At 36.7% G+C, this 27,831-nt stretch overlaps 2 protein-coding genes across 8 annotated transcripts in view; one reads left to right on the forward strand and one right to left on the reverse strand.

Moving 5' to 3' along the window:
- Positions 1–21,854, reverse strand: part of MRPL13 (mitochondrial ribosomal protein L13) — a 47,489-nt gene extending 25,635 nt beyond the window's left edge. Inside the window, exons 1-4 of one of the 5 annotated variants that reach the window (XM_025450303.3) lie at positions 21,555–21,854; positions 17,767–17,890; positions 7,695–7,788; positions 2,688–2,748 (exon numbers count right to left, since the gene is read on the reverse strand). In XM_025450303.3, coding sequence (XP_025306088.1) covers positions 2,688–2,748; positions 7,695–7,788; positions 17,767–17,890; positions 21,555–21,581 — 306 coding nt within the window. In that variant the 5' untranslated portion in view covers positions 21,582–21,854. Of the gene's footprint in view, positions 1–2,687; positions 2,749–7,694; positions 7,789–17,766; positions 17,891–20,778; positions 21,474–21,554 lie in introns of those variants that run through there. The other 4 variants (XM_035715575.2, XM_049092640.1, XM_049092639.1 and 1 more) reach the window with 4 other exon arrangements.
- A 1-nt stretch (position 21,855) lies between these two features.
- LOC112662022 (MDM2 binding protein) overlaps positions 21,856–27,831 on the forward strand; it is a 71,089-nt gene continuing 65,113 nt past the window's right edge. For all 3 annotated transcript variants that reach the window (XM_025450299.3, XM_025450301.3, XM_025450300.3), the window contains exons 1-4: positions 21,856–22,061; positions 23,060–23,140; positions 26,734–26,807; positions 26,903–27,051. In XM_025450299.3, coding sequence (XP_025306084.1) covers positions 21,959–22,061; positions 23,060–23,140; positions 26,734–26,807; positions 26,903–27,051 — 407 coding nt within the window. In that variant the 5' untranslated portion in view covers positions 21,856–21,958. The remainder of the gene's footprint in view (positions 22,062–23,059; positions 23,141–26,733; positions 26,808–26,902; positions 27,052–27,831) is intronic.

Here is a 27,831-nt window from a genome sequence, read left to right on the forward strand (position 1 = left end):
TTGGTATAGTCGTATCCACCTGACAGAAGCAAGCCAATCTTTTTTTTAAAAAAGATTTATTTATTTTAGAGAAGGGGGGAGGCGAGGCAAAGGGAGAGGGAGAGAAAATCTCAAGCAGACTCCCTGATGAGTGGGGGAGGGCTTAATCTCATGACCTGGAGTACATGACCTGAACCTAAAACCAAGAGTCAGACATTTAATCAACTAGGCCACCCAGGCACTCTCTCCTTTTTTTAAAGTGAGTTTCAAGTTTATTACCCTTTTTAAAAAAGCTTTTGTTTATTTATTTGAGAGCACGTGCGAGAGAGAGAGAGAGAGAGAGAGAAAGAGAGTGAGCACTGGGAGGGAGAGAATCTCCAGCAGACTTCTGCTGAGCAGAGCCTGACATGGGGCTCCATCTTACCACCCTGAGATCATGACATGAACAGAAATCAAGAGTCAGGAACTTAACTAAGCCACCCAAGTGCCCCCACTAAGCAAATTTTTATGGAGAAATCCACTTTGAAAGATACAAGTCTCAAAGAGTTCTCAGTGATGAAGTTTCAAGGTATGTAAGCTTATCGAGTATCCCGGGCAGAAACAATATATTGCAGATCCACAAAGACCATAAATACTAGAATCAGATATAAACACTAGGAATTACGTTTACTACACTTAAAAAAATAAGAAAGAACCAAAATATGACAAAGAAACTTAAAACTATCAAAACTGATCAGCAAACTTGAAAAAAAGACAAATAGTAAATCTTCAAGAAAAAATATAATAATGCAAATTAGGAACTCAAAAAAAGTATTGATCAGATGAGACACAGGAAAAAAGAGAACTAAAATATAGACATAAAGAAATTATTGACAAGCAGCACAGACAGGGAGACCTAAAATATGAAAGAGAGCTAATGAATCATGCACAATGAAATGAGATAATCTACTGTAAATATAATCAGATTTCCAAAGGGAAAGAACAGATAGAGAATAAAGGGAGTCAATAATATGTAAGAACTGACAAATTTTCAGAACTAAAGATACCAGTCCTCAAGCAAAATAAATAACAAGACTTGAAACAGGAAAGCCAATGCCAAAGGAAAGATCTCAAAAGTATCCAAAAAGAAGACAAAATACTTCAAAGAAACAGAATGTATTATCAACAGCAGTAACAGAAGCTAAAATCTGTTTGACCAATAGCTTCAAACAAGTGAGAGAAAAATGGTTATCCCAGAATTGTAAATACTACATAAGCAAAACTACCTTTCATAAAAGAAGGCAAAAATAAAGACAGTTCCAGACAAAAATAAAAAGTTTACTATTAAGAGAATGTTATGATAGGAATGTCAAAAGAAATATTTTAAGAAGGAAATAATCCTAAAGGAAGGCTGTTATGTGAAAGGATTTAGAAGCAAAGAGAATCATAAAAAAAAATCAGTAACTGTTAAAAAACAATAACAAGAAGGTTGAATTGGAAGGGGTTTTAAAAATTGCTGAATAGAAAAAGAATCCTGTGATATAGAGTAGGTGTTAAAAATCTTTTAAGGACCTTGATTTGATCTGGAGGAAAGTGAAGGCATTGATTAATCTTAGATTTCTAATAAATAAACTCAACCAATCCAAAAGAAGGCAAGAAAGAGAGGAAAAAATAAAGTAAAATCTAGTTCAATTTAAATTTAAAGTAAAATGATGGATAAGGCAAACATTACCAAAAGAAGGCTGATACAGATTATTAGTATAAAAAAAGTACAGCTTGAGTTAAAAAGCATTATTGGAGCAAAGGGCTAGTACATACCCTGATTAATTCTTAGGAAGACTACAATTCCACACTTAAATTCATCTAACACTAACTCTTCAAACATACAAAGCAAAAACTGATAGGATTACAGAAAAAAAATACACAGTTGATAGTGTAACATAACTCTTTCAGGTAATCAATAAATCATTTTTTATAAAGTTTTTTTTTTAAGATTTTATTTCTTTATTCATGAGAGACACAGAAACAGAGAGAGAGGCAGAGACACAGGCAGAGGGAGAAGCAGGCTCCATGCAGGCAGCCTGATGTGGGACTCGATCCCGGGACTCCAGGATCACGCCCCGGGCCAAAGGCAGGCACCAAACCGCTGAGCCACCCAGGGATCCTCTTTTATAAAGATTTTATTTATTTATTCATGAGAGACACAGAGAGGCAGAGACACAGGCAGAGGGAGGAAAAGCGGGCTCCATGCAAGGAGCCCGATGTGGGACTCGATCCTAGGAATCCAGGATCAGGCCCTGAGCGAAAGGCAGACGCTCAACCACTGAGCCACCCAGGCATCCTGGTAATCAAATCAAATGAACAAAAGTAAGACTTCATTTGATTGGAACAACATACTTTGCATATTTGATATGATGGATATATAAACAGGCACAGATATAAACACTGCTCTCTCTCCAAGATGTTTTCAGCAAACATCAGCAGGTACCAAGTAATTAAAAAGAAATGCAACAAAACTGTTTGGCTACATGCAAAACAATAAATAGTAATTGGAAAATATAAAGATTGAATAATAATGAATTAATACTTATCAAAACTTGTGACACAGTTAAAGCACAGAATTTACAGCCTGTATGTTAGCAACATTAGATGAGAGGCAAGACTGGGAAAACAGTTTCTGAACTAGTCTTTCTACAGATGATAAATAATAAAAAATACAATAAACTTACTGCTACTGGATCCTTCTGGTGAAGTTGAGCAGCTGTTACTTGTTTAAATCCACCTGGGTAGCTGTGAAAAGAAGCGAAGATATTAAAACTGGGAGTAGGCTATGATATTCTTGACTATCATTTTATAAAATGAAAACTATTTTTTATTATAAAATTATTCTTGTCTTGGGAAACTATGCTGTTCGTTAGTGTCTTAAAAATTAAGTAGTAGTCTATGCTATTTGAAATGCTGTTCTAAGTGGTCAACTATCATTATATTGTAAAAGTTCCACATCTGGAAAATTCTTGGCATAACTATCCTTCTATGGAATTTAAAGTTTTCATTCATTCATTCCGGGGGAGTTTACCATGCTTAAATTAAGAAAGAAAAAGCAGTGAGCCAATATGCTTCACATTTCCTGCCAAGTCAAAATGTCTGTATAACTTAGGAGTCATGTTTGGGGAAAATAGCGGTAGGCCACTTTTCTGAAGTTGAGTTCATACTCTGAATAGGGAATGATTCTGTTTCATGTTATCAGTTGGTAAAAGACCACAAAGAGTTATATGCTGGTCCTAAGTAATAAAATATTTCATTGCATTCATACCAAAAAGATATATGAAATGGATAAATAGAGATTAAAAATAACATATATACACATATATACGTGTGTATGTATATATATATTTGGGATGGCATTGGTGGCAGCTTAATAACTTGGATGCCCCAAATCCCAGTCTAGAATCTAGGTTTGCTAGTGGCTGCCAGTATAATATTAGGTAACTTGTTTTACATTTTTATATGAGCTTATTCACATAAGAAAATGATAATATCTGCTCCATCTACCTCTCAAGATTTTTACAAGAGTCAAATGAGAAAATGTTTGTGACAGTGCTTAAGAAATTTAAAACAAGGGCCCCTGGGTAGCTCAGTGGTTGAGCTTCTGCCTTTGGCTCAGGGCGTGATCCTGGGTTCCTGGAATCGAGTTCCGCATTAGGCCCCCCACAGGGAGCCTGCTTCTCCCTCTGCCTATGTCTCTCCCTCTCTCTCTGTATCTCTCATGAACAAATAAATAAAATCTTAAAAAAAGATATTTAAAACAAAAACAATCTACAGATGTAAGGTTTCATTAGGCTGAGTAAATAAAGCCTAAATGATTTCTGGTAAAGGGGAAAAGAAAATATAAACTCAGCGTACTCTGTGAGAGAGTTAAAGATTACTTAAATGTGATTCCTTTTATAAGTTTCTTTCGACAAGACTTGAAAACATTTGAAGGAACCACATTTCAGGAATACAATTTAAGAAGGCAGATTTAGAAATTGGCTGAGAAAGAAGGATAATTTTCAATATGATATTCTTATACTTGTTTCAAGGAATTTCAATTTCAGAAAAAGAAATACCTGTCTAGACTTCAATTCCTGGATTCCTTTCTCCATGGAAAAAAGTACTTTATACCTTCTATGCTAAAGATCACCTTTCTGTTTTTAACACTGGGATGCCAAATTCTAAAGCATAATACCATTTAAATTTTATTTCAAGAGAATCTGGAGATAGAACATAAAATTCTCAGTAGACAAATACTTGAATAATGTGATAAATACTCAGTTGATTTTTACTGGTGAAAAAGTAACTATACTTCTTCCTCCAGGGATAGCCTGAATGGAAGAGAAGAAACTTTGTTTTAAATGTTAGTCAAATCTTCTCAATTCAAATCAAATTCAGTAAATACTTACTGAATGCCTTTTGTGCTGGGTGCTGAGGATATATGGGTAAATATAATAGTATCCTGTCCACAGGAGAAATGACTAAGTGAATTCTACTGAGGCATCTAACAGTAGGCTGTATTTCCAACTCATACCAATACATTTTAGATGACTGAACAATTAGAGTTCAAAGTTCAAGATGCACACATACACATCTCACCTGACCTCTAAAATCATGAGAAGTGAATGTCTATGAAATATTTTAAGAAAAGATTTTCTGAGACTGGAAAACAGAAGAAATTACATGGGAAAAGAAGGCAGCTCGGGTGGCTCAGAGGTTTAACACCTGCCTTCAGCCCAGGTCGTGATCCTGGGGTCCTGGGATCAAGTCCCACATCAGGCTCCCTGGAGGGGAGCTTGCTTCTCCCTGTGCCTATGTCTCTGCCTCTCTCTCCATGTCTCTCATGAATATATAAATAAAATCTTTTTAAAAAATTTAATAAGATTCTGCTACTTTGATGGGCATCTATTGCTTACATTTGCATTATAAGGTATCAAAGCTTTCCTTAGCACTTTCTCTGAACATTTTATCTATTAAGAATATTAATCCACTATTACATACATTAATCCACTATTATATAATACTATTACATATTCTTATACAAGAATATAATCCACTATTACTTACATACATACATTAATCCACTATTACATACTTTTACAGATTTTCTTAATGATGTCCTTTGTTGTATGGCTATTTTACTTTTATATAATTAAAACTCTTTTCCTGTGTCATGGTGAATTCAGTGTACTACCCAGTGATATGGCCTCTAAGGATGGAGGATTCCCATTATACTAGGAAACCATAAGAACATAGCCAGGGAAGTATATTTAGTGAGAAAGACACTGAAGAGAACTTACTGTATCTAGAGTGACCAAGATATAAAGGTGATGGTCAAAGAGAAACCATATAGAGAACTTTTAAGGCACTATAGATGTTTAGCCTAGGGGAAAGACAAATTAATGGGCTCTTTATTGATCCCTGTCTCAAAATTATATGAAGGATGTCCTGTGGAAGAGATATGATTATTTTACACTGTCAAAAAAGGAGAAGTAAGACCAGTATAAAAGCTAGAGAAAAACAGGTTATGATTCAATAGCATAAAGATCTTTCTAGGGCGCCTGAGTGGCTTAGTAAGTTAGGCGTCTGCCTTCAGCTTAGTTCACAATCTCAGTCATAGGATCAAGCCCTACGTTGGACTCCCTGTTCAGCAGGGAGCCTGTTTCCCCCTCTCCCTCTGCTTCTCCCCCTGCTTATGCTCGCCCTGTCAAATAAATAAATAAAATCTTTATGTAAAAAAAAAAAAAGATCTTTCTAAAATATAAGCCATTTCAAAGGTGGAATGAATGGGCTGTCTGTCCTACAAGCCATGAGATGTGTTATTCAACACAGACAGAGAGGCCTGGATCTTGAAAGGTATGTTGTGGGATTTTAGGTATCTTCCAAATTTGGGTTTCCTTAAACATCTCATGTATTTTCAGATATTTAAGATGGTACAGGAAACAGCACTAACATGAGTGATCGGAAAGAGAAAGAAAAAAGTTATACTGACTAAACGATGATAATCTAAACTAGAGAGGTTATGTGAAAAGCTTCTAGGAAAAGCAAATACTGTCAGTAAAAATCGATATTTGGTATAATTCTGTGGGGTTTGATTGAGTAAATTATGTATGTAACATGTGCAAAATTAGTATTAAATGCTATTTTTTGAAACAGCTTTTTTTTTTTTTTTAAAGATTTTATTTATTTATTTATTCATGAGAGACAGAGAGAGAGAGAGAGCAAGAGGCAGAGACACAGGCAGAGGGAGAAGCAGGCTCCACGCAGGGAGCCTGATGTGGGACTCAATCCCAGGATTCCAGGATCACGGCCTGGGCCGAAAGCAGGTGCCCAACCGCTGAGCCACCCAGGGATCCCCTTGAAACAGCTTTTTAAGTAAGATCTATTTTTTTTTTTTTTAAAGGGATGGGCTTGTTAGTTTACTTATCTATTTACTTTTTTTAAAAAAGTAATTTCTACACCCAATGTGGAGCTCAAATTCACAGCCCTGAGATGAAAAGTCATATGCTCTTCCAACTGAGCCAGCCAGGTGCCTCTAATAAGACCAATAGTATATTTAAAGTAATATACTTCCTATCTTCCTTGACAATGGCATTATCTATTTTTTTATTTGAGCATAGTTGACACGATGTTACATTACAGATCTACAACTTAGTGGTTCAACAATTCTGTATGTTATGTTATCCTCACCACAAGTGTTGCTACCATCTGTCACCATAAATTTTTTTTTAAATTTTATTTATTTATTTATGATATTCACACAGAGAGAGAGAGAGAGAGAGGCAGAGACATAGGCAGAGGGAGAAGCAGGCTCCATGCACTGGGAGCCCGACGTGGGATTCGATCCCGGGTCTCCAGGATCGCGCCCTGGGCCAAAGGCAGGCGCTAAACCGCTGCGCCACCCAGGGATCCCCCATCTGTCACCATACAATGCTATTATAATACCATTGACTATACTCCCTATGCTGTGTCTTTTAACCCTGTGACTTACTCATTCCATAATTGGAACCCTGTACCTCTCATTCCGCTTCACCCATTTTGCCCATCCTTTTTCCTGTCATCCCCCTCTGGCAACCACCAATTTGTTCTCTGTATTTATAGCTCTAATTCTGTTTATTCATTTGTTTTTTAGAGTCTACATGAGTGAAATATGGTATTTGTCTTTCTGTGTCTGAGTCATTTCACTTAACATTATACAAGCTAGGTACATCTATGTTGTTGCAAATAGCAAGACTGAATCCTTTTTTGTGGCTAATATTCCAGTGCATGTGCACAGGTGTACATTATTATCCATTCATCTATCAATGACACATGGGTTGCTTTTTTATCTTACCTATTATAAATAATGCTGCAATAAACATAGGGGTGCATATATCTTTACAAATTTGTGTTTTCGTTTTCTTTGAGTAAATAACTAGTAGTGGAACTACTTACTGGATCATATGGTAGTTCTATTTTTAATTTTTTGAGGAACTTCCACAATGTTTTCCACAGTGGCTGCACCAGTTTACATTCCTACCAACAGTGCATTAAGGTTCCTTTTTCTCAACATTCTCACCAACACTTATTATTTATTGTCTTTTTTATTCTGTCCATGCTGATGGGTGTAAGACGGTATCGCATTGTGGTTTTGATTTGCATTTCTCTGATAGCTAGTAATGTTCAGCATCTTTTCATATGTCTGTTGGGCAATGGCTTTATCTTACCCAGTATGTGAGGAGTATACTTTTTGTTCCCATTTATTTCCAGAAAATGCAATATGTCTTGTGTTCATTATGACAACATGATCCCCACAGTCACCTAGATTTAAAAAGAACAAAAGAAGATTTTATATAAAAGTCATGACTTTAAGATAAAGTGGTCTTGGTTATTTATAAAGCTTTTCAAAGCCTAAACAACACTTTAAAAAATATAAAGCAAGTCATGGTGCAACACCAAAATCCTTCAACAAGATTTTGCTGTTCTGTTCCTCCTTTATATAACACCTAAGTATAGAAAGAGTTGGCCAGACATTTGGAAAATCTTAACACTGGAAGGTAAAAGAAAATATAATAAAGATGCCAATAATAACAATACATCTTTGAAAGGCAAGCTATCGTTATTCCTATTGTCTTTTCCCATTAATAATCACACTTTGCTAAAATGTTTATATTAACATGCCTTTAAATCTAATATAAACTTCCCCTTAAAATAGAAGACAAAATGAAAAAAATACAAATATAGATGTAAAAAGGCATATCTCACCAATAGGCAAATTGAAAACAAATGTAAAACATCACAACTGATTATTCTTCTCAAATTCAGAGAACAATAGAGTACTATGATCTTATGCTTAACTACTAAACCCAAGGCTTTTTCCAACCACATTTAACTAACTACATTTAACCTACCACTCTCAACTATAACATGCATATTTGATAAAATAGATTATCTAAAAATTAAAATATATTAGGTTAATTTTCCAGTGAAAAGTACCCCTAAATTTGGCTGATTATCTAAAAAACAAAAAAACCTAAAACCCTAAAAAGTCAACATGTGGTTTTCACAGGAGAAAAAAAAAATCACATCACAAAATCAAATAATGAGAAACATTTTTTAAATGCCTATTTTAGGGGATCCCTGGGTGGCTCAGCGGTTTAGCGCCTGCCTTTGGCCCGGGGCACGATCCTGGAGTCCCAGGATCGAGTCCCACGTCGGGCTCCCGGCATGGAGCCTGCTTCTCCCTCCTCCTGTGTCTCTGCCTCTCTCTCTCTTTCTATGTCTATCATAAATAAATAAATAAGCCTTTAAAAAAAATAAAAAATAAATGCCTATTTTACTACTAGGGACACTTAAAAAAGATCCTAAAAGCTTATTTAAGTGAAAAAATAAGTATAAACAAATACCATATATGACGACTAACGATTATAAGATTCTATGAAGCACTTTGAATTTGAGTGATAGCATTTTCAGAGAGAAGTACATTGTCTATGTGGAATAAGGGTAATGGAAAGAGGATGAAGCAGGTAAGTTTTCTTTACCACAGTGAGAGGGAATCTAGAAATGTAAAGGAGAGAATTAGGAAGCTTGGTGTTCACTGGATGAAAAGATAGTTTGATTATATTTGAAAAATTGACTAAAGTTCCTAAATGTGACCCATGGTGGGCTACTAAGGCAATGGGGTAAATGAACCAGAAAAATAGAGAGGGTGAGAAGAGATCCACGGCATTTCAGAGAATGCTGAAGTTACCTTAATTTTCAACCAGACATTTACAGTTGAAGCAGCTAAGGCCTGCTGAGACTAAGTGATCTGCCAAAGCTCACATGCCATGTTATTTAGCATCCTGTTCAGGCTTTTTGCATGATACTTATGTGAAGGAAAATGGAATCATTATGCTAACTTTACACAAAAGCTGAATTTATTTTTAAAATGTCTCCTAAGCTTTAAATATGCAAAAATCACCTTGAGCTACTCCAAAGCTATACTCTTTAGAGATCAAAAAGGACCTTTCAAAGGACATTAGAAAGAATACCACAGATAGGATGAAAATCATGTTCTTTCATCTCTAAGGTATGAACATCTAATCTGGGAAGGAAATACATAAGAATATGCAAAAGAGACGCTAACATAAATAACTCTAATGCAATGTACTAGGTGTAAATCATAAATTAATAAACAATTCTAAATGAAAAAAAAAACACACATACACACAGGAATGTATACACAGATACTCCAATCTTTTAAAACATTTTTTTCAAGGGTTTTTTTTTTTTTTTTTTTACTTGAAAGAGAGAGAGAACAGAAAGAGAGGGAGAAGCAGGGAGCCCAAGGATCCCAGGACCCTGGGATGACCTGAGAACAAAGCAGATGCTTAACAGACTGAGCTGCTCAGGTAGCCCCCTCCAATTTTTTCTTTGTTCCTTTCACTAGAAATACTCTCCTGATTTATCTCCAGTTACTAAATTTTATTCATAAAATTTAAGTTCCTAGGAGTTACCAATCACATTAAGTATCAAAAAAATTCCTGATGTTCACTTCACTTTAATGTAAATAGGGCTTGTTCTATTATGTCTGGCTCCCATTCAATTTCTTTCTTAAATTTCATGGGAGATACTTTTAGTTCTTATCTTAGAAATCAGAACATTCAACTCTCGGAGCTACTCAGATTCCATACAAGGGAAGATTCAGATGGAGGTATCTTAAGTTTGGTAGGAGTCTCTTTCAAAATTGCTTTATACTCCTTTTCCATTGATCAACTAATTAATCCACTCACTATTTACTACTTAATAATGCCAGGTACTGTTCTTGATGCTGGAATTACAGCAATGAATTGCAACTAAAATCTTAAACTCTAGTGGAATGAGCTAGACAATAAACAAATAAGCAAATATACAATATGCTGGGAGCTGATAAATACAGAGGGATAAAGAGTAATGCAGTGGAAGTATTACTAATTGGTACAGGTTTTTGTGTTTTGACTTCCCTGGCACAAAGGTCCAAAAGTACAACTGATGTACTGTAAACTCATGCTTAGTTTTATAAGAAACTACCATAATCTCTTCCAGACTGTCTGTACCATTTGACATTCCTACCACCAATGTGTAAGTAATCCAGTTTCTCTGCATTATCATCAGCATTTGTTGTTGCCACTATTTTTTATTTTAGCTATTCTGATAGATGTGCATTGAGATCTCATTGCGTTTTTAATCTGTATTTCCAAAATGGCTAATAATGTTAAATATTTTTATGTGTTTATTTGCCATCTGGTCATGTATTTTGCTCATTTTATAATGTAGGTGTGTGTTTGTTTCTTGTTGGCTCTGTGGTTTTCAAATATTTCCCTTCAGTCTGCAACCTGTCTTCTCATCCGCTTTACAGCACAAATCCTTCTTTAAGTTCTTTGGTTTAGCTCAGTGTTTTGTTTTTTTTTTTTTGTATTTATTTATTCATGAGAGACAGAGTAGAAACACAGGTAGAGGGAGAAGCAAGCTCCCTATGGGGACCCTGATGTGGGACTTGATCCCAGGACTCTGGGATCATGACCTGAGCCAAAGGCAGATGCTCAAACACTGAGCCACCCAGGTGCCCTAGCTCAGTGGTTTTAAAACTGTATCTGATAGAGATGTCAGGTTCTGAGAAGGTGACTCAAAGGAGCAAGGGTCCAGCATCTTCTCCCTTCTTCAACCAGTACAGTACTGCCTTTTTTTTTTTTTTTTTTAAGATTTATCTATTTGAGAGAGAGAAAAAGAGAGCATGTGGAGCAGACAGGAGAGCAGATTCCACTGAGTGCAGAGCTGGATGCAGGGCTTGATTTCATGACCCTGAGATAATGACCTAGGTCGAAACAAAAGAGTCAGACCCTTAACCAACTGTGCCACCCTGGTACCCCAACGCAGCACTGTTTTTATAAATCTGTAAAAGATTTGGCTTAAGAAATGTCTGAAAAATAGCTATTTTGATTTACTGATAAATAACAAAATCGGCTTTGGCCATTATGTTTGTTTCCAATCTTGAAATATAAATGTTCAAATGCCTACTTCAATGTTATTTTTGGCATCCCTGAACTTTTGCATAGCCAGTATGACAGATGATCATAGGTTACCATAAAATTGATGGAGTGCAAAGACACTGTGATAGGAATAAGATGTGTTGTTCAAACTTATTGATAATATCTAAATATTCACTTCCAAAGGAGTTAAGTATTCTGGATGTAACCTGGAGCAAAATTCTCCTTCACTGTTTATAATGATATTCTAGGAATGGAAGAATAAATACGTTATTAAGATTTCAAAATTAAAATGATGCAGTAATAATTGACATTTTAAATAAATTGACATTGAACTTGATAGTAAGAGAGAAAATATATTAGCTTGGTAACTAAAAAGATCATCCTAAACTTTTTTTTTCCCTCTCTCTAACAAATCCTTGCAAGATGTAAATAAATAATACAAGGCAGAATGCCAGAAATTCTACTAGATCTAATCTAATCCATTTAACTGTCTGGTGTCCTAGCATTCATAACATTAAGAATCGTGTGCAAGTTTTATTTTGTTTCATCTCATGTAGATTGGGAGTATTTTAGGATAATCTAATAATAACTAGAAAATATGAAAGACAAGTTTCTCACTGCTTCTTTTATTTTTTTTTGTTTTTTTCACTGCTTCTTTTAAATGCTCACACAGTCCTCCACTATTTTTTCATCTGTGTGCAGTGAGAAGAGTAAAATCCTCATAAAGAATAAGTCATAATCCAAAAATTGCCATGTGTCCTTTCTTTTCATTTATCAGTGACAAAGAAACAAGCTCAGAAAGCTCTCAGGTCCCAAATTCAGAAGGGCAGCTCTAAAGAAAGGAAGGAACACTTTTCCTAGTACTCCATCATTTCCAGCTTTACCTAGACATTTTCCATAAGAAACAATCTGTAAGTGGAAAGCTGATTTTCTACAACACTTGACAAGTCCACTGGACCAATAAAGTAGTTCAAATATCATATATATCATGTTTGGATACATTATTGGCTTATTTATTTATTTATTTTGTTGGCTAACTTTTATAGCCACTCTTGGATATATGACCATCAATTATTAGTATTATTTTCTGGAAATTGTACGTCAGTTTTCAAATAAATGTTTACAGTGATTGTGAGCACATGACATATGCTTAATAAATGCTTACTAAACCAATTAATGTTAAAAATAAACTTACAACAGGACATGTTTGTAAGTTGAAAATTGAATTAGTCTTGATTTTAGTGACATCTTGTGGATACAAAGTTTTGCTGATATGTTACATATTAAATTATATAGTGAAACAAAAATAACTGATTTTTTAAATCTTTATTATTTTTTTAAAATTTTATTTATTTATTCATGAGAGATACACAGAGAGAGAGAGGGGCAGAGACACAGGCAGAGGGAGAAGCAGGCTCCATGCAGGGAGCCCAACAGGGGGACTTGATGCGGGGTCTCCAGGATCAGGCCCTGGGCTGAAGGTGGCGCTAAACCACTGAGCCACCTGGGCTGCCCAATAACTGTTTTTAAAATGAAAATGTTTAATTTCATAGAAAAGCTATTCTCCTTTACTAGAAAAGGATGATGTGATAGGCTGCCACAAAAGCTCTACTGCTGTCCTAGCAGAATATTCTCATTAATACTTAAGGAATACTTTTGTAATAATGAGCTGCTTGTAGTAAAGCAGAACTTTAATTCAGTGAATAGATAAGTGTTATACTTTAAGGAGGAAATCAGATTACTACTAATTCTACTTTTCCCTAGATTTTGTATTGTTTGTATTTCTACAAAAACAACCTAAAAGATCATGTGTATCACCTTGTAAATAAGATTGGTAAAAAAAAAAAAAAAAAAAAAAAAAAAAAGTCAGCAGGAAAACAGTTTAAGTGCCTCAGAATCACCACGCTGAAGTGGAAGGGGTAATTCACTATTCTGAGGAAACAAGTGCCTGCATTCTGGTCCCAGTGCTATTATAGCGGCTGAGTGACAGTGAGAAAGTCACTTTATTCTTCTGATTTTAGTTTTCTCATATATAAATGAGGCAGTTAAAATTTCTGAAGTCCTAAGGAATTAATTTCTATGACTTGGTAATTCTAGGACTACAGCATTCTTCTTGTCTGCCAAAAGAGAAATTTTAAAGTAAAGAGATTTCTCAGTAGTCATAAGTCTGTGGATCACTATTTTACTTTCGAAGTACAGGTGCTCCCCATTATTCATGGATTCCACTTGATGAATTTGCCCATTCTCTTAAAATTTATGTATAATCTCAATACCTGCAGTGCTTTCCCAGTCATTTGCAGACATATGCACAACAGTGAAAAATTTGAGTGGCTTGGTTTGATACACACCTTTCCAACTGAGGCTGAATAATGTAATGCACTGTCTCTTGTTTTGGCGCTTTTACTATAACAAGTGTCCCTCTGTGGTCCATTTAGTGGTAGCTTTTTGGCATTTTTAGGCTTTTTAAAGTGATTTTATGGTTTAAAATATCCCTCAAGTTGATGCTAAAGTGCTGTGTAGTGTTCCTAACTGCAAGAAGGCTGCAGTGTGTCTTACAAAGAAAACCTGTGTTGGAGCACCTGGGTAGCTCAGTGGAAGAGCATCTGCCTTTGGCTCAGGTCTTGATCCTGGGGTCCTGGGATTGAGTCCTGTATCAGGATCCCCATGGGGAGCCTGCTTCTCCTTCTACCTGTATCTCTGCCTCTCTGTCTCTCATGAATAAATAAATAAAATCTTAAAAAAAAAAAAAAAACCACTTGTGTTAGATTCAGGCATGAGTAACTGTGTGGTTGGCCATGAGTTCAACAATATATATATTAAAGGTATCTTTAGACAGAAACATATATAAAACAAATAAGACTATATATTGATTGGCTGACAAAAAAAATGTTGTGACCAGAGGCTCATAGGAACCTAGCTCTAGAAGCGGTGGTTTGGTGTTCACTCTCATTCAGCATTCACGGTGACTTTAAAGCATGTAACTACAGTGAATAAAGAGAACTGACTGTGCTCATAGAACATTTTCTTACAGTGTCATTCCACAAAATGTTTCTGAAAAGCATCTGTGAAGGACCAGACGTTGTACTAAGTGCCTCAAGAACAAAGATTGACATAAGAGAATCCTTACATTCAAATTCCATACTTAAAGATCTCATAGGTTGTGGGCTTACTTTGAAATTTTCATGAAGAATAAGATTAGAGCAGCAAGTATGAGAATGGGGGAACTTGTAAGTTCTTGCTCTTACCCAAATCAAAACACCTAGCTCCATAGATCCAAAATCTAACTCAGCTGAAAAGCCAGAGCCCTGTTTAAAAATAATTTCTTCATTCTCAAAACCGGTATTCATGAATGCATATATCCACTCAAAAAACATTTCATGCAGTCCATCCATGTGTCAAACACTATTCTAGGCACTGGGCATATAGCTTGAAAGATTCAGGCAAGGTTCCTGTCCTCTTAGAATTTCGTCTAGTAAAAGTAGGTAGATAATGCATGTTTATATAATACGTGTGATCAGTGAATGCTAGTTTTTTTTTTTAAAAGGCAAGGTATAGAGAGTGAAAGGGGGAGCTGACAGAGGAATTGGGGAAGGCCTCTCTCAGAATATAAATAAGCAGAAACCTGAAAAATGTGAAGAAGTCATAAATCCAGAAAAGACATAAATCTGGAAAACTGCATCCAGGCAGAGGGAACAAAGTGTGAAACGGCCCTAAGGCAAAAATGTGCTGACAGGCATATTAATGAAACAGCAGTAAGCCTTGGTGGATTGCTCAAGGGAGGGAAGAGATACACTCGGAGAGATAATAGGGACCATACCATGTAGGTTCTGGTAGGGCACTGACAGAACTTTGGCTTTTACTCTAACTCCCATTTGGAAAAGACAACTGTAACTGATCTGCAGAGAAAAGACCCTATTGGGGCAAGAGTAGAAGCAGGGAGATAGTGAGGAGGCTTTTGGAATAAACCGGAATAGAGAGTACAGTGGTTTAAAGTTACAGTAAAAGAGAGAGTTAATGAGAAGTGGCTAGGTTTGAGATATATGTATTTCTTCAGATATATATAAGCAGTTGAACAAATAGGCACAAATGAAGCAAAGACTTCTGAGTAGAGTAACTAAAAAAAGAATAGAGAAGCTGTTCATTGAGATGGGAAAACTGTACGTAATATGTTGGTTTGGGTAACAGAAATCAGGAAGTATGACCTCTCCACGTTAACATGTTGGAGATGTCTACTAGACATCTAAGATCTGCTGAATAGAAATAAATAGAAATAAATTTTAGTTTCTGAATATGCTGGTGGCCAGTGTTTTTAATAGAGTACTTGAAGTAAAAATTGAGTAGGGGAAAAAAAAAAAAAGGATCACTAATTATTTTATTGGACTGACCTAAGGATCCAGATTTAAGCAGTTTGTCTTTTTTTTCTTTCTTTTTTTCCATTCTGTTAAGAATGAGAGGTTATGTGGGTCTGGAATACAGGGAAAAGGTAAAAAATGAAGATATAAATATTGTAGCTCCAAGTATAATAGAAGATATTTAGAAACATGGAATTGAATAGGCTTGCTTCAGGAATGTGAAGGGGTCCAAGGACCAGGCTCTAGGGCAACCTTAAGTTTTAATGAGAGAAGACTGGGACACTAGAAAGTTGAAAAGAACAAAGGGAACTGGGAAAGAGGAGTCAGCAAGAGAATGCATCCAAGAACAAATGAAGAATGCATTTAAGAAAAAAGTTTTTTATGTGAAGACTAGCCAGGACGCCCCAAAAGGTTAACTGCAAGAAGAAAATAAGAGAAGGATTATTCTATATTAAAAAGACTAAAGGAACACAGCAATTAGAGGCAATACATAAAACTTGGTTGGATCCTGGTCTAAAAAAAAGTAACAGCTATAACAGTTCCAATAAGCTTGGAAATACTAGGGAAATTTGGAAATGCACAGGACATTAAAACTACAAAATTAAATTATGTTTATTTTGTTATGTATGATGACGGCATTTCAGTTATATAGGGGAGTATTCCTATTATTAGGAGACACATGCTGAAGTAATCAGGAGGATTTATTATGACAATCTGCAACTTATTTTCCAATGACTGAATAAAAAATTTTATATTAAATTTTATGTTAAAATGTTAATAATTGGGTAATCTAGATGGGGGTATAAATTCACTGTACTATTCTTTGAGCTTTTCGTAAAATGTGAAAACTTTCACAATAAAAGTTACAAAAACATAAAGGACAAATAACTCAGTGGAATTATGGGCAAAAGACATGTACAGACAGTTCACAGAAGAGGAAATGATAAAAGGCCAATAAACAGAAAAGATAAGGAGCTCCATTTGCAATCCCAACAGGTAAATTAAAACCATTAAGGGAGTGTATTTCACATCTACCAGAATAGTCAAACTTAAAGAGAATGAAAACATCAAGTGTTACTGAAGATGAGGGATAATACAAACTCTGGTAGGATATCAGCAGAAAGACTGACTAGTTTCCTATGCACCTTTGAACCCAGTAATTCTTGTCCTGTAGACAGACCTCAGAGAAACTCTTCCACATGTGTGCTGGAAAAAAGGTATAAGAACACTGACAGTAATGTTGTTTATAATGGCAAATAAATAAATAAATAAATAAATACCTGGCAATAACCCAGACGCTGAGTGTATGGGTATTTATTTCATCATCATTGTAACTGTTAATTTTCTTTAAAATATTACCTATACTTAAATGGACCATGAGATGCCTAGGTAAGTGAAGTCATACAAAACTCCCTGTAATAAGCAGAAGTCTTTTAGTATACAACTTTTTTCTTTTGTTTTGGAAAAAGGTTATAGAAAATCAAATCTATTAATTGAAAACTTAAGAGTAAACTCTCCATGTCCAGCTAGCTCTATCTATCCTTCTGGGGAAAAGGCTTTTAGAAGAGAGGGTAAACTTATTTCTTCATTTTCAAAAACTCTCTATTCAAATGCACATTGCAATGTGAAGAGACATGTATAAGAGTGAACATTTAATTTATAGTTCTGATCAGGATATCTGAGAATGAAAGGAGGACTACTGATACTTCTGTTGGGGTAATGGAACAAAATGGGGTTGTCTCAGGCAAACTAGTCTGTATGGTTTTCCTATGAATAAGTCAAATTCATTTTAGTGCCCAGTAGGTTTTTCGCAAGAATGGAACAAGGGATCCCAGGAAAAAAAGAGACCCTCAGAAGTAGTTCAGTCAGATTTCTTCAAGATTCAATTATGGTGAGAAAATTATTGCTACTAGTGACAGATCTAAAATGATACTCACTCAGTTGATGGTATACAGGTTTATGCAATCCTTGAAGTTTAATTGATGCCATAGCAGCCAGTTTGCCAGGGGGCTGCATTTTCCCATCTAAGAGATACCAAACCCGAGCAAATGTGGCCCATTGCTAGGAGAAAAAAGAGAGACAGAAAACAAAGAAAATTCTAATTAAAATGGAAATAACCAAGCTTATTATTATATACCATCATGTGTATTCTACAGTGAGTATCAGTAAGAGATCAATGAAAAAGATCCTGTCACTAAATAATTTTTTTTTGGTTTTGTTTTCATTTCTTTTTTTAGAGAAGGGTCTTTTCTCATTCTACGAAGTATAACACAGTCATTTTTCCTGCCTGTTTTTCTATCTGCAATGTGGATGATGTTTTACTTAAAATATTTCAAAGATATGTTTTTCTTTATGACTTTTTTGGGGTATCACATAGAATTTGGAAGGGAAATAAGAAACTCTTATGAAAGTAGAAACTGTTTATAAAGGTCTTCACAAATATTTTGAGACTAACAGATACATTTAATTGAATGATGAGTGGCCAACTGGGAAGTGAAGACTATTCAGAAGTTCAATTCCATGGGAGGATACACTAACAGAATATAGCTGGACAAGTATAGACGGATGATGAATAAACTTTAATTTTAAATAGCTGCCTTATCAGGTTGTGATCCTAGGGTCCTGAGACTGAGTAGTACATCGGGTTCCCTGCATGGAGCCTGCTTCTCCCTCTGCCATGTCTCTGCCTTTCTGTGTCTCTAATGAATAAATAAATAAAATCTTAATAAATAAATAGCTGCCTTAGATAGCTTTAGGCTGCCTCAGATACAGACCACTGTCTTTGCAGTATCCATTAGTAATTTCGAACTAAGAAAATTCAGTCCAGAACGATCTCAACCAGATGTTTTCTCTATGCATATACATAAGTTGCTGAACAATGCTGGAAAAAAATACAACCAGGCTAACTGGTTTTACTTTAAATTTTATTATTACAAACTTCAAATCAACTTCTAAACTGCTCACCATTTGTTTTTCTCCTTTCTCTTTTCTAGTTTCTACCTTGTTCTCCTTGCACATCTTTTGTCAGATTTATCTTTTAAGTATTTCATATATTTTGATGCCATTATAAATGGCATTGTATTTTTAATTCAAGTTTGATTGTTGCTAGTGTGTATGTATTTATATGCATAAAAATACACTTTGTTTTTTGCATGTTGGTCTTATAACCTGCAAACCTGCTAAACTTATTTATCAGATCTAGTAGCTTTTCTTAGATTCCATCTGATTTTTTTTTTACATAGATAATCATGTTCCCTGCAAATAAAGATAACTTCTAGTCCATACCCTTTCCATACTATTCTCAGCTTAGGACTAAGAAAAATTCCAATGGTAGGAACTGTATAGGACAATCTTTTGTCTTCAATAAATTCCAAAGAAACAAATAGGAAAAAGAACCTATTTATTAAGAGAATTATTAACCTATTTATTAACCTATTATTTAACCTATTATCAACCTATTTATTGAGAGAATTAAAAGATGGGAAATTATTACATTCTAGATCTAAAACTAAAGTAAAAACATTAAGTATTCCTATAGCATGTATGAGGAAATTGTAAAATTGAACATATACTAGACATTTGATATTAAAGAATTATCATTTACTTTTGTTTTTGATAAATGGTATTGGGATATTTTATTTTATTTTATATCTTATTTTATTTATTTTATTGGTTATTATTTATTTTATTTTATTTTATTTTATTTTATTTTATTTTATTTTATTTTATTTTATTTTTTTTGGGGGGGATTTTATTTTTAAAAAGAATTTGTATCGGAATCCCTGGGTGGCTCAGCAGTTTAGCGCTGCCTTCAGGCCAGGGTGTGATCCTGGAGACCCGGGATCGGGTCCCATGTCGGGCTCCCTGCATGGAGCCTGCTTCTCCCTCTCCCTGTGCCTCTGCCTCTCTCTCTCTTTCTCTCTCTGTCTCTCATGAATAAATAATAAAATAAAATATTTAAAAAAAATAAAAAATAAAAAGAATCTGTATCTTGGAGAGAACATATTGAAATATTTACTTATGAAATAACAGGAATCTGAGATTCATCTCAAATTCATAAGGAAGGGAAGGAAGCGAGTGGGAGTACAGAGGAAATAATATTGGTTATGAGGTTTTTGAAACTGGGTGATACCTACTTTTATGTGTGATTGAAATTCTCGATAATGAAGTTAAAAAACAACAACAAAACAAAACCTCTTGACCTCACTTATCCACTGCTTCATTTCTTTCCTCTCCTTTGGGGCAAAATTCTTCCAAAGACATTGTCTTTACACCAATTTGTCTCTCTTCATTCTCTCTTCAACTTGCTCCAACCTGGCTTTTGCCCTCCGCCCTCACTCTACCACCTGCCAAAGTGACCAGGGCCTTCACCTAAAATCATCGTTCCAGTCTAAGCCTTCAGCGCAGCTGATCCTTCTTCTGGGTATTCTCTCCTCACTTGATTTCCAGGACACCGCCCTCTATCCGCTTTTTTCCCCTACTTTGCTTGTTCTCCTCCTCTCACCTCTGAAATGCTGAAAATGTCCCAGAATTCAGTTCTGTGTCCTTCTCCTCTCTTCTCTATACACACTTCCTCGAAGACTACATCCAGACTCCTATCTTTCAGGGCCATTTTCGTGCTGAAGACTCAAATGCAGAAATTGACATCTCTAGCCTGGACCTTTACCCTGAACTCTACACTTGTATCCAATTGTCCACTTAGCAGCTGCATTACAATGCTTTTTAAACGCTATGTAGCAAACACTAGTTTTTCCCCATTCCCCTGCCTATGATGATGATGATGCGGATGATGATGATGATGATTTTAAAAAAACAAACTTTGTTTTTAAAAAATCAAAATATTGCCACATCATCCCATTGCTACAAAAGTTTTAAAATGTCTAATTTTATTTTTTATATATTTGCCTTATTCAGGAGAGACAACAAACAGCCCAAGAAAGGAATCATACCTGGAGCAAGGCTGGGCTAAGCAGCAGCTTGGACCAAAGTGCCCAAAACTGAACTCCTGCTCTTCCACCTGCAACCTGCTTCAATCTCAGTCTTCCCTGCATCAGCTGGTGGTAGCTACACTCTTCCAGTCATGGAAACAAAAGCCCTGGGGAAACCCCCCCTCCTTTCTCTTTTGCTGTCAGCTCCCATTCATTCCTTCAGGAAATCCTCTTGGCTCCGCCTTCAACCGGAACCTCATCGCTTTTCAACCCTAGGCCGTTACTAGTTTGGTTGGAGCCACCACCACGTCTAGCCCGGATTGCTGCAGCTGGTCTCCAAACGGATGTTTTGCTTCTACCTTGCACCAGTCCTCCTCTCTGAACGGTCTAAACTCGGCGGCCGGAGGCTCCTTTCAACACCCAACGTGACACCACGTTACTCCCGGACTTCAAACCTTTGAACAGATACGCATCTTACTGATGAACAACCTCTTCCAAGGTCCTATCTGATCCACCTCATTACCTCTCTGGCTGTCTTTTTCCGAATACTCTTTCCGGGGGGGAGGGTGGGGGAAGAAAACACATGAAAAAGGCTGGCTGAAAGGAGAAAACACGTCCCACGTGAACAACAGCGAGCGTTGGCCAGAATCACGACCCTCGTATGTGTTTTCCCGAGGCACCTCTTGGCCCAGAGACTCGGCTTCCCTGCCGACTCAACATCACTAAGTCCACCGGGGCCACTGACTGCCTTGTGCCAGTGTAATGAATTCCACCAAGCCGTAAGAATTCGAGCTCACCTGGGGCGCCCTAGAGAAACTCGACATGTTCCCCCAGCAGCAGGAGGGTGCTCTTTCCCCAGGATCCGAGGCCAGACACCAGCCTCACTCGCCCGGCGGGAAACGTATAAAGCCAAGCACCTTAGTTCCTAGGCCGGCCAGCCCTCGTCAGCTCCTCTGCTCTTGCTGGGTCTCCTCCAACCTTCCCATCATAGCAGCTTCGTCACGGAAGGAGGAACCAATGCAGTTATTGAGAGAATAACTCCGCCGAAGGACCCACCGGCCGGAAAAAGCTGCCGCAAACAGACGGAGGGCGCACAATTTCCAGCCGACCTAAAGTGGAGGGGAACCGGAAGTACGTCAGAAGCGCGCGACTGTTTGGATGTGGAAAGCGGGACTTGAGACCCCAGTTGAGCTCCAAGGAGATGGATCGGTACCTGCTCCTCGTGATCTGGGGAGAAGGAAAAGTCCCGTCCGCGGCGGGCGGGGAGGCGGAGTCGGCCGCCGAGGGTACCGAGAAGCTGCCCGGTAAGCGCGGGACTGAGAAAGAGCGGGAACGGCTTGCGGGGAGGGGAAGACATTGGAGATCGAGTTTCTGTAAGGGAGGGAACTGTTATCTCGAGCTCTCCCGGGCATCGGCTTCTCTACGGAGGCGGCCCAGTAAGGGCTGGGAATGTCGTTACCTTCATGGAAAACATAGGGATAAATTCGTGAATGCAGAATTCCAGCGGTCAGAAGTTCTTGGCACAGTAGAACTTTAACGGGACGGTGGGATGGAATGTCAGCTTGGAAATGCGTGCGTTCGGGGAGCGTTTCCGCCTCCTTTGTGTTCCAGATGCGGGTAGTGCGCAAGGGAACGCGAGGCCGAAGGGTCTGACTCTCTTAGAGTTCACAGCCTGATGGGAGGAGACATCCCACGCATAAACTAATAAAATAAACAAAGCTAATAAAAAAAGGTGACTTTAAAACAGTTGTAACCGTCGGAGAATGCACTCCTTTTCGGTGTTTCTGTAGCTGGTATTGCATTTTGTTTTAATTGAGCAGGCATTTTTAAAGGATTTTATTTATTTATTGATGAGAGACACAGAGAGAGGCAGAGACACAGGCAGGGGGAGAAGCAGGCTCCATGCAGGGAGCCCGACGTGGGACTCGATCCTGGGTCTCCAGGATCACACCCCGGGCTGAAGGCAGGTGCTAAACCGCTGAGCCACCGGGCTGCCCTGAGCAGGCATTTTGAGGAGAAAATGAATGTGGTTGTATTGCAGAATAGAGTTTCCCTTCTCCGCTTAAAATTATTCTTCCTGGGGAGAATTTTGAATTTCTGTTAACTGGCTAGCATGTACAAACTGGGCGCCTTTCCGGCTTTCTCTGATTGCATTCTGTTTACCATATTGAAACTAGAAGAGCGTGTGGTTCTTCTACATACAACATAACGTGCTTGGGAGTCTCAAACGGTGAAATTGGGATAGGCCTCGATCACATAACTCTTGAGCCCGTTGAGCGAGTTTGTCTTTTTTCTTTTCCAGACCTGACAGCAGCAAATGTTTATCATGTCCTGAAAAGAAGCATTAGTGCTTCAATGAATCCAGAAGATAGTACTTTTCCAGGTGAGTATGACGCAAACCCCTTTCTTCTCTGGCACTGCATTTGTATTGGAAATAAATTTAATTAGATTGATCATTTAAAAGTGTAAGTACAAATATTTGTTGGTGGTGCACAAGTCACTGGGCTAGGGAGGTAAGTTAGGAAATACAAAACTGTAAAAGACTCTTCCTACTGTTCGAATGTAATTAAATTATATGAAAATTATTTTATATTCTCAGCTTGACTTTTGTTCCCTTTATGGGATTTTCTTGCCCACATTACCTCCGTATAAAATAGGGTAATGTGGCATTATAAGGAGGATTTACGAATTCTTACCATTTTTCCCCACCCTTCCTTCTTAATGATTCTCTTAAAAGCACTTCATAATTATTTTTTTTTAAGATTTTTTTTATTTCTTTATTCATGAGAGACACAGATTGAGAGAGAGAGGCAGAGACACAGGCAGAGGGAGAAGCAGGCTCCCTGCAGGGAGCCCAATGTGGGACTCAATCCTGGGACTCCTGAAGTCGTGCAAAACCGCTGAGCCACCCAGGGATCCCCAGCACTTCATAATTATTAAACACAGTGATCTTTTCTCCATCTAACTTAAGATATAGAGTAAGCATCTCTTCTATGTTTTGGTGAATTGCCATACTCCTAAGTTTATATTAGGTTCCGGTGTTTTATCCTTTGCACTTTGAAAGTCATGAAATATCTCTGAGTTCCTTTAATGCAGAGGTATTTGCCAGTGTCATTTTTCTCTGAGACCTCTTCATCCTTTTTGTCACAATGTTTTTATCATAGCAACTATTTATAGAATCCATTTACATTAGATTTAAATATCACTTTCAGTGTTATCACTTCCTGGTTTTTTGCTATACTTTCATCTTTTTTTTTTCTTTTGCCCATTGCCTCTTCCTATTATCCATTTTTGTAAAATACATGGATTTACCACCAGAAGACAAGAAGGAAACACAATTAATTACCTATTTGTCAGCTATTCACATGAAGTGAATGGCATGCACAGGACCACTCAACAAACTTGGAAAGCAGTAATGTGATTGGTCACTGATCACGATACACATCTTTGATTTAGGTAGTGATTTGCGAAGCTAGCAGTGACATTTTACTTTAGGTGATTACAGTTCATTAATAAACTTTGGTAACTGGAGTTTGAACCTTGTTTTGCGGAATTATTGAAACCATGGTAATTGAAATCTGCATATCAGAACCGTGCAAAGAAAGAATTGCCTGGGGCAGCCCGGGTGGCTCAGCAGTTTGGCACCCAGAGCCTGCCTGATCTTGGAGACCTGGGATCGAGTCCCACGTCAGGCTCCCTGCATGGAGCCTGCTTCTCCCTCTGCCTGTGTCTCTGCCTCTCTCTCTCTCTTTCTGTGTCTCTTATGAATAAATGAGTAAAATCTTAAAAAAAAAAAAGAAAGAAAGAACTGCCCATATTGAATTAATTACTCAGTGAACATTATTGCTTTCAGTAATATGGCAAGTCCGGGAAACTGGAAGTGCAATATGATTATAATTGCGATCAGGCTGGAGAGGTAGGCATAGCTATATCGAGGACTTTGTAAATCATATCGGAGTGTTTATACTTTTTTTGTAATAATAATTAGCCATTAAAGGCTTTAATGAAGGAAGGGACCTGGTGACATCTATGTTAATGACATATTCTAGCTACAGTATAGCAGACAGGTTGGAAGAAAGTATAGATATGAGGGGGCTGCTTCAAAAGACCAGCTAAGAAATAAGAGAGGCAATCAGGATAGAGGAGAATAGATAGATCTGAAGGAAACTATAAAGGTAAAAGCTACCTGACTTAGTGTTGCATTGGTGTAGTTTAGGAGAAGGGAAGAGTGAGAAAGCAATCAGGAGTGACATTAGATTTCTGGCACGGTTATAGTGTAGTTGGTGGCATTTAGTGAGGTAAGAGACTTGAATTTTGAGGGACTATCACATGTCCAGTTTAGAACATATAAGCACACTAAACAGTTCCCTGTAAGATGTCAAAGTGAAAATATTTTATAAAAGTTCGATACATGTGTCCAGAACTCAAAAGGCTGGAGATTAAAAAAAAATTACAAAATTATCAATAACTAGAAGCCATAAAGAAAATATTTTATAAAAGTTGGATACATGTGTCCAGAACTCAAAAGGCTGGAGATTAAAAAATTTTTTTTTAAATTATCAATAACTAGAAGCCATAAAGAAGGATGAGATTATTTATGGACCATGAACAGAGCGGAAAATCTTGTACTGAATCCTAGTATTTAAAGAAACTGAACTGAGCACTGGTTGTTAAAGGCATGAGGAGCAGCTGGAAAGATAGGTTCCACCGAAGCCAAGTGTTTTAAGGAGAAAGATGACAACTGGGTCATCTTTGATTCCTTTCTTACTCTTCTGCTGAGAGAGAGGACAGGTACAACAGCAGTAAGAGCTGTCACATTTAGTAACATCTTAATTATTGGTGCCTTTAGGGAGTGTAGTTATAGTGGCATGTTGGAGATAAACAGGTGGAAATGAAGGAGGAGAGTAGGAAATGTGATGAAATAGAAACAGTCAAGTGTAGACAGTACTTTCATTTTACCCTTGAAGAAGAGTAAAGTAGTAGTAGTGCCTAGAAGAGGGAGGTGATTTCAAGGAGACTTTTTTTTTTTTCCTCTACTAATTTGAGGAATATTTGTGCAAATTTAAGTGCTAATAGGAAGGAGCTGACAGAAGAGGAGAGCTTGAAGATGCAAGAAAGATAGTCTAATCAGGGCCTTGGGGTCCCAGTGGAAGTCTGAAGGATGACTTTGGATTGAAAGGGCAATACCCCTCATGTGCTAACAGAAAGGAATGAGGAAGGACTTAATGGGAATGGGAATAGTGTCCTATATTTGTTGACAGGATGTTTGGGAGTAGTTACCTAATAATGGTTTCTATTTTCTTAAGGAAGTAGGAGGTAAAGTCTTTTGCTGAGATTGTTGGCAGAAAGTGATAATGAAGCACGTAGCATATTACCTAGCTTTCATGAGTTAAGCTTCAGTTACCATATTTCTCTTCCCTCCTTTGAATTCAATTTCTTTACACAGTTCTACATTCTTTGTGGCTCTAACCTGACATGCACTCTAGGGATGACCCTTAACTTCATATCCTCATATAACTTTCCGGTCTCCAAGAAGAGAATCTTCCCTATGTCTGAGCTGTAGTTTTATTTCCTCCTCTCAGTCGCCAGGATGAACCAGACATTCATGGTCTTTAAAGAGGGAATCCTTTTTCCTAAAATGACTTACAGTTTTGTGTCACTCAGTAGTAATTGAGTGAGTATATTTTTTTTGGTAGGTTTTAGTGGTTAAAATGATGAATAAAATAGTACAGATTTTGATTTTGACAAAATTATTCATTGTGAGGGAATAATTTTGCTCTTTAGGCAGATTGTTCTGTTTGAATTTTTAGAGATTTTAAAAAGATCTCTCTCTATATGTATATGCATATATGTACACACACATATCTGGAGGACTGTATAATATGTAACAAAAATTATGTAATTCTCTAAGTATATATGCTATAACATCTGCTTATTTGTGGTATGTCTTCTAATAAGCATGGTTTTGTTTTCAAGCATGTTCGGTAGGCGGTATACCTGGTTCCAAGAAGTGGTTCTTTGCAGTACAGGCAATATATGGATTTTATCAGGTAACAGAACTGAAAAAATAGGTGTTAGTGAATGTCTTTGTTAATATAAATAATTTCAAGAATCCATTATTTAATGCAATCTTCTGATGTATTAGTTTTGCAGTTCTGACTGGGAAGAGATATATTTTGGTACAGAAAAAGATGAAATTGAAGATGTTCTTCAAACAAATATTGAAGAATGTTTGAATACTGAGTGTTTTGAGGAAGAAGATAGTAATAGCAGAGAATCATTATCTTTGGCTGAGTATGCTTATGATATGTACTTTCTATGATATCTTTCTATAATATCTTTAAAATATTTAATGTTAGTATTTTAACCACAAGAGTGAAGATTAAATGTTTTAGCAGCTATCAGAAAGAAATTTTAGTTAATTGAAATTTTCAACCCTTCATCTTGGAAGACAGGCAATTTGAAATTGGAACTTTAATTTGGAATTCTATGTGAGCTATGATCTCAAGTTACTGGCTCTTTCCAACTTAAAAATTTATATTGTTAAAGCACCTTGGCTTATAAAATTTTAAGTGTTTATATCTACAACAACTGTCTAAAAAAAATGAACTGTGCAATTCTTGTCATTAAAAAAAAAAATCTGAACTCTCCCAAATATGACTTGTTAGTTTCTGTGTATTTCCTGCCAGTGTAAATGTGAAAAGCTTTGCTTGCATTACGTTTTAGAAATGCATTTTGCACACTTGAATTTTGCTGAAGCTCCATGAAAAGGTTAGATCTAAGTAGATGAATGAAGCTACACACATGTTTTAAAAGTTAAAAAAAGAAACAAAACTAGTTGAATAAAACTATTTAAAATGGAAAAATTGGCATCTGAAAACGTTTAGTTTTTTAAGCTTACAGAATTGCAGGAATCGGAAAAAGTGATACTCCAATTAATACGTCACTTTCTTAAAGATAAATTCTACTTGATTATGAGTTTTAAGAGCTTGAATAAAAACTTTATTTAAGATTAATAACTGGTATTCAAACTCAGACCCTAAAAGTATGCTTTTAATTTTGCTGTTTGAGGTC

Source organism: Canis lupus, chromosome 13 (genome assembly GCF_003254725.2).
Source record: "Canis lupus dingo isolate Sandy chromosome 13, ASM325472v2, whole genome shotgun sequence".
Classification (NCBI taxonomy): domain Eukaryota; kingdom Metazoa; phylum Chordata; class Mammalia; order Carnivora; family Canidae; genus Canis; species Canis lupus.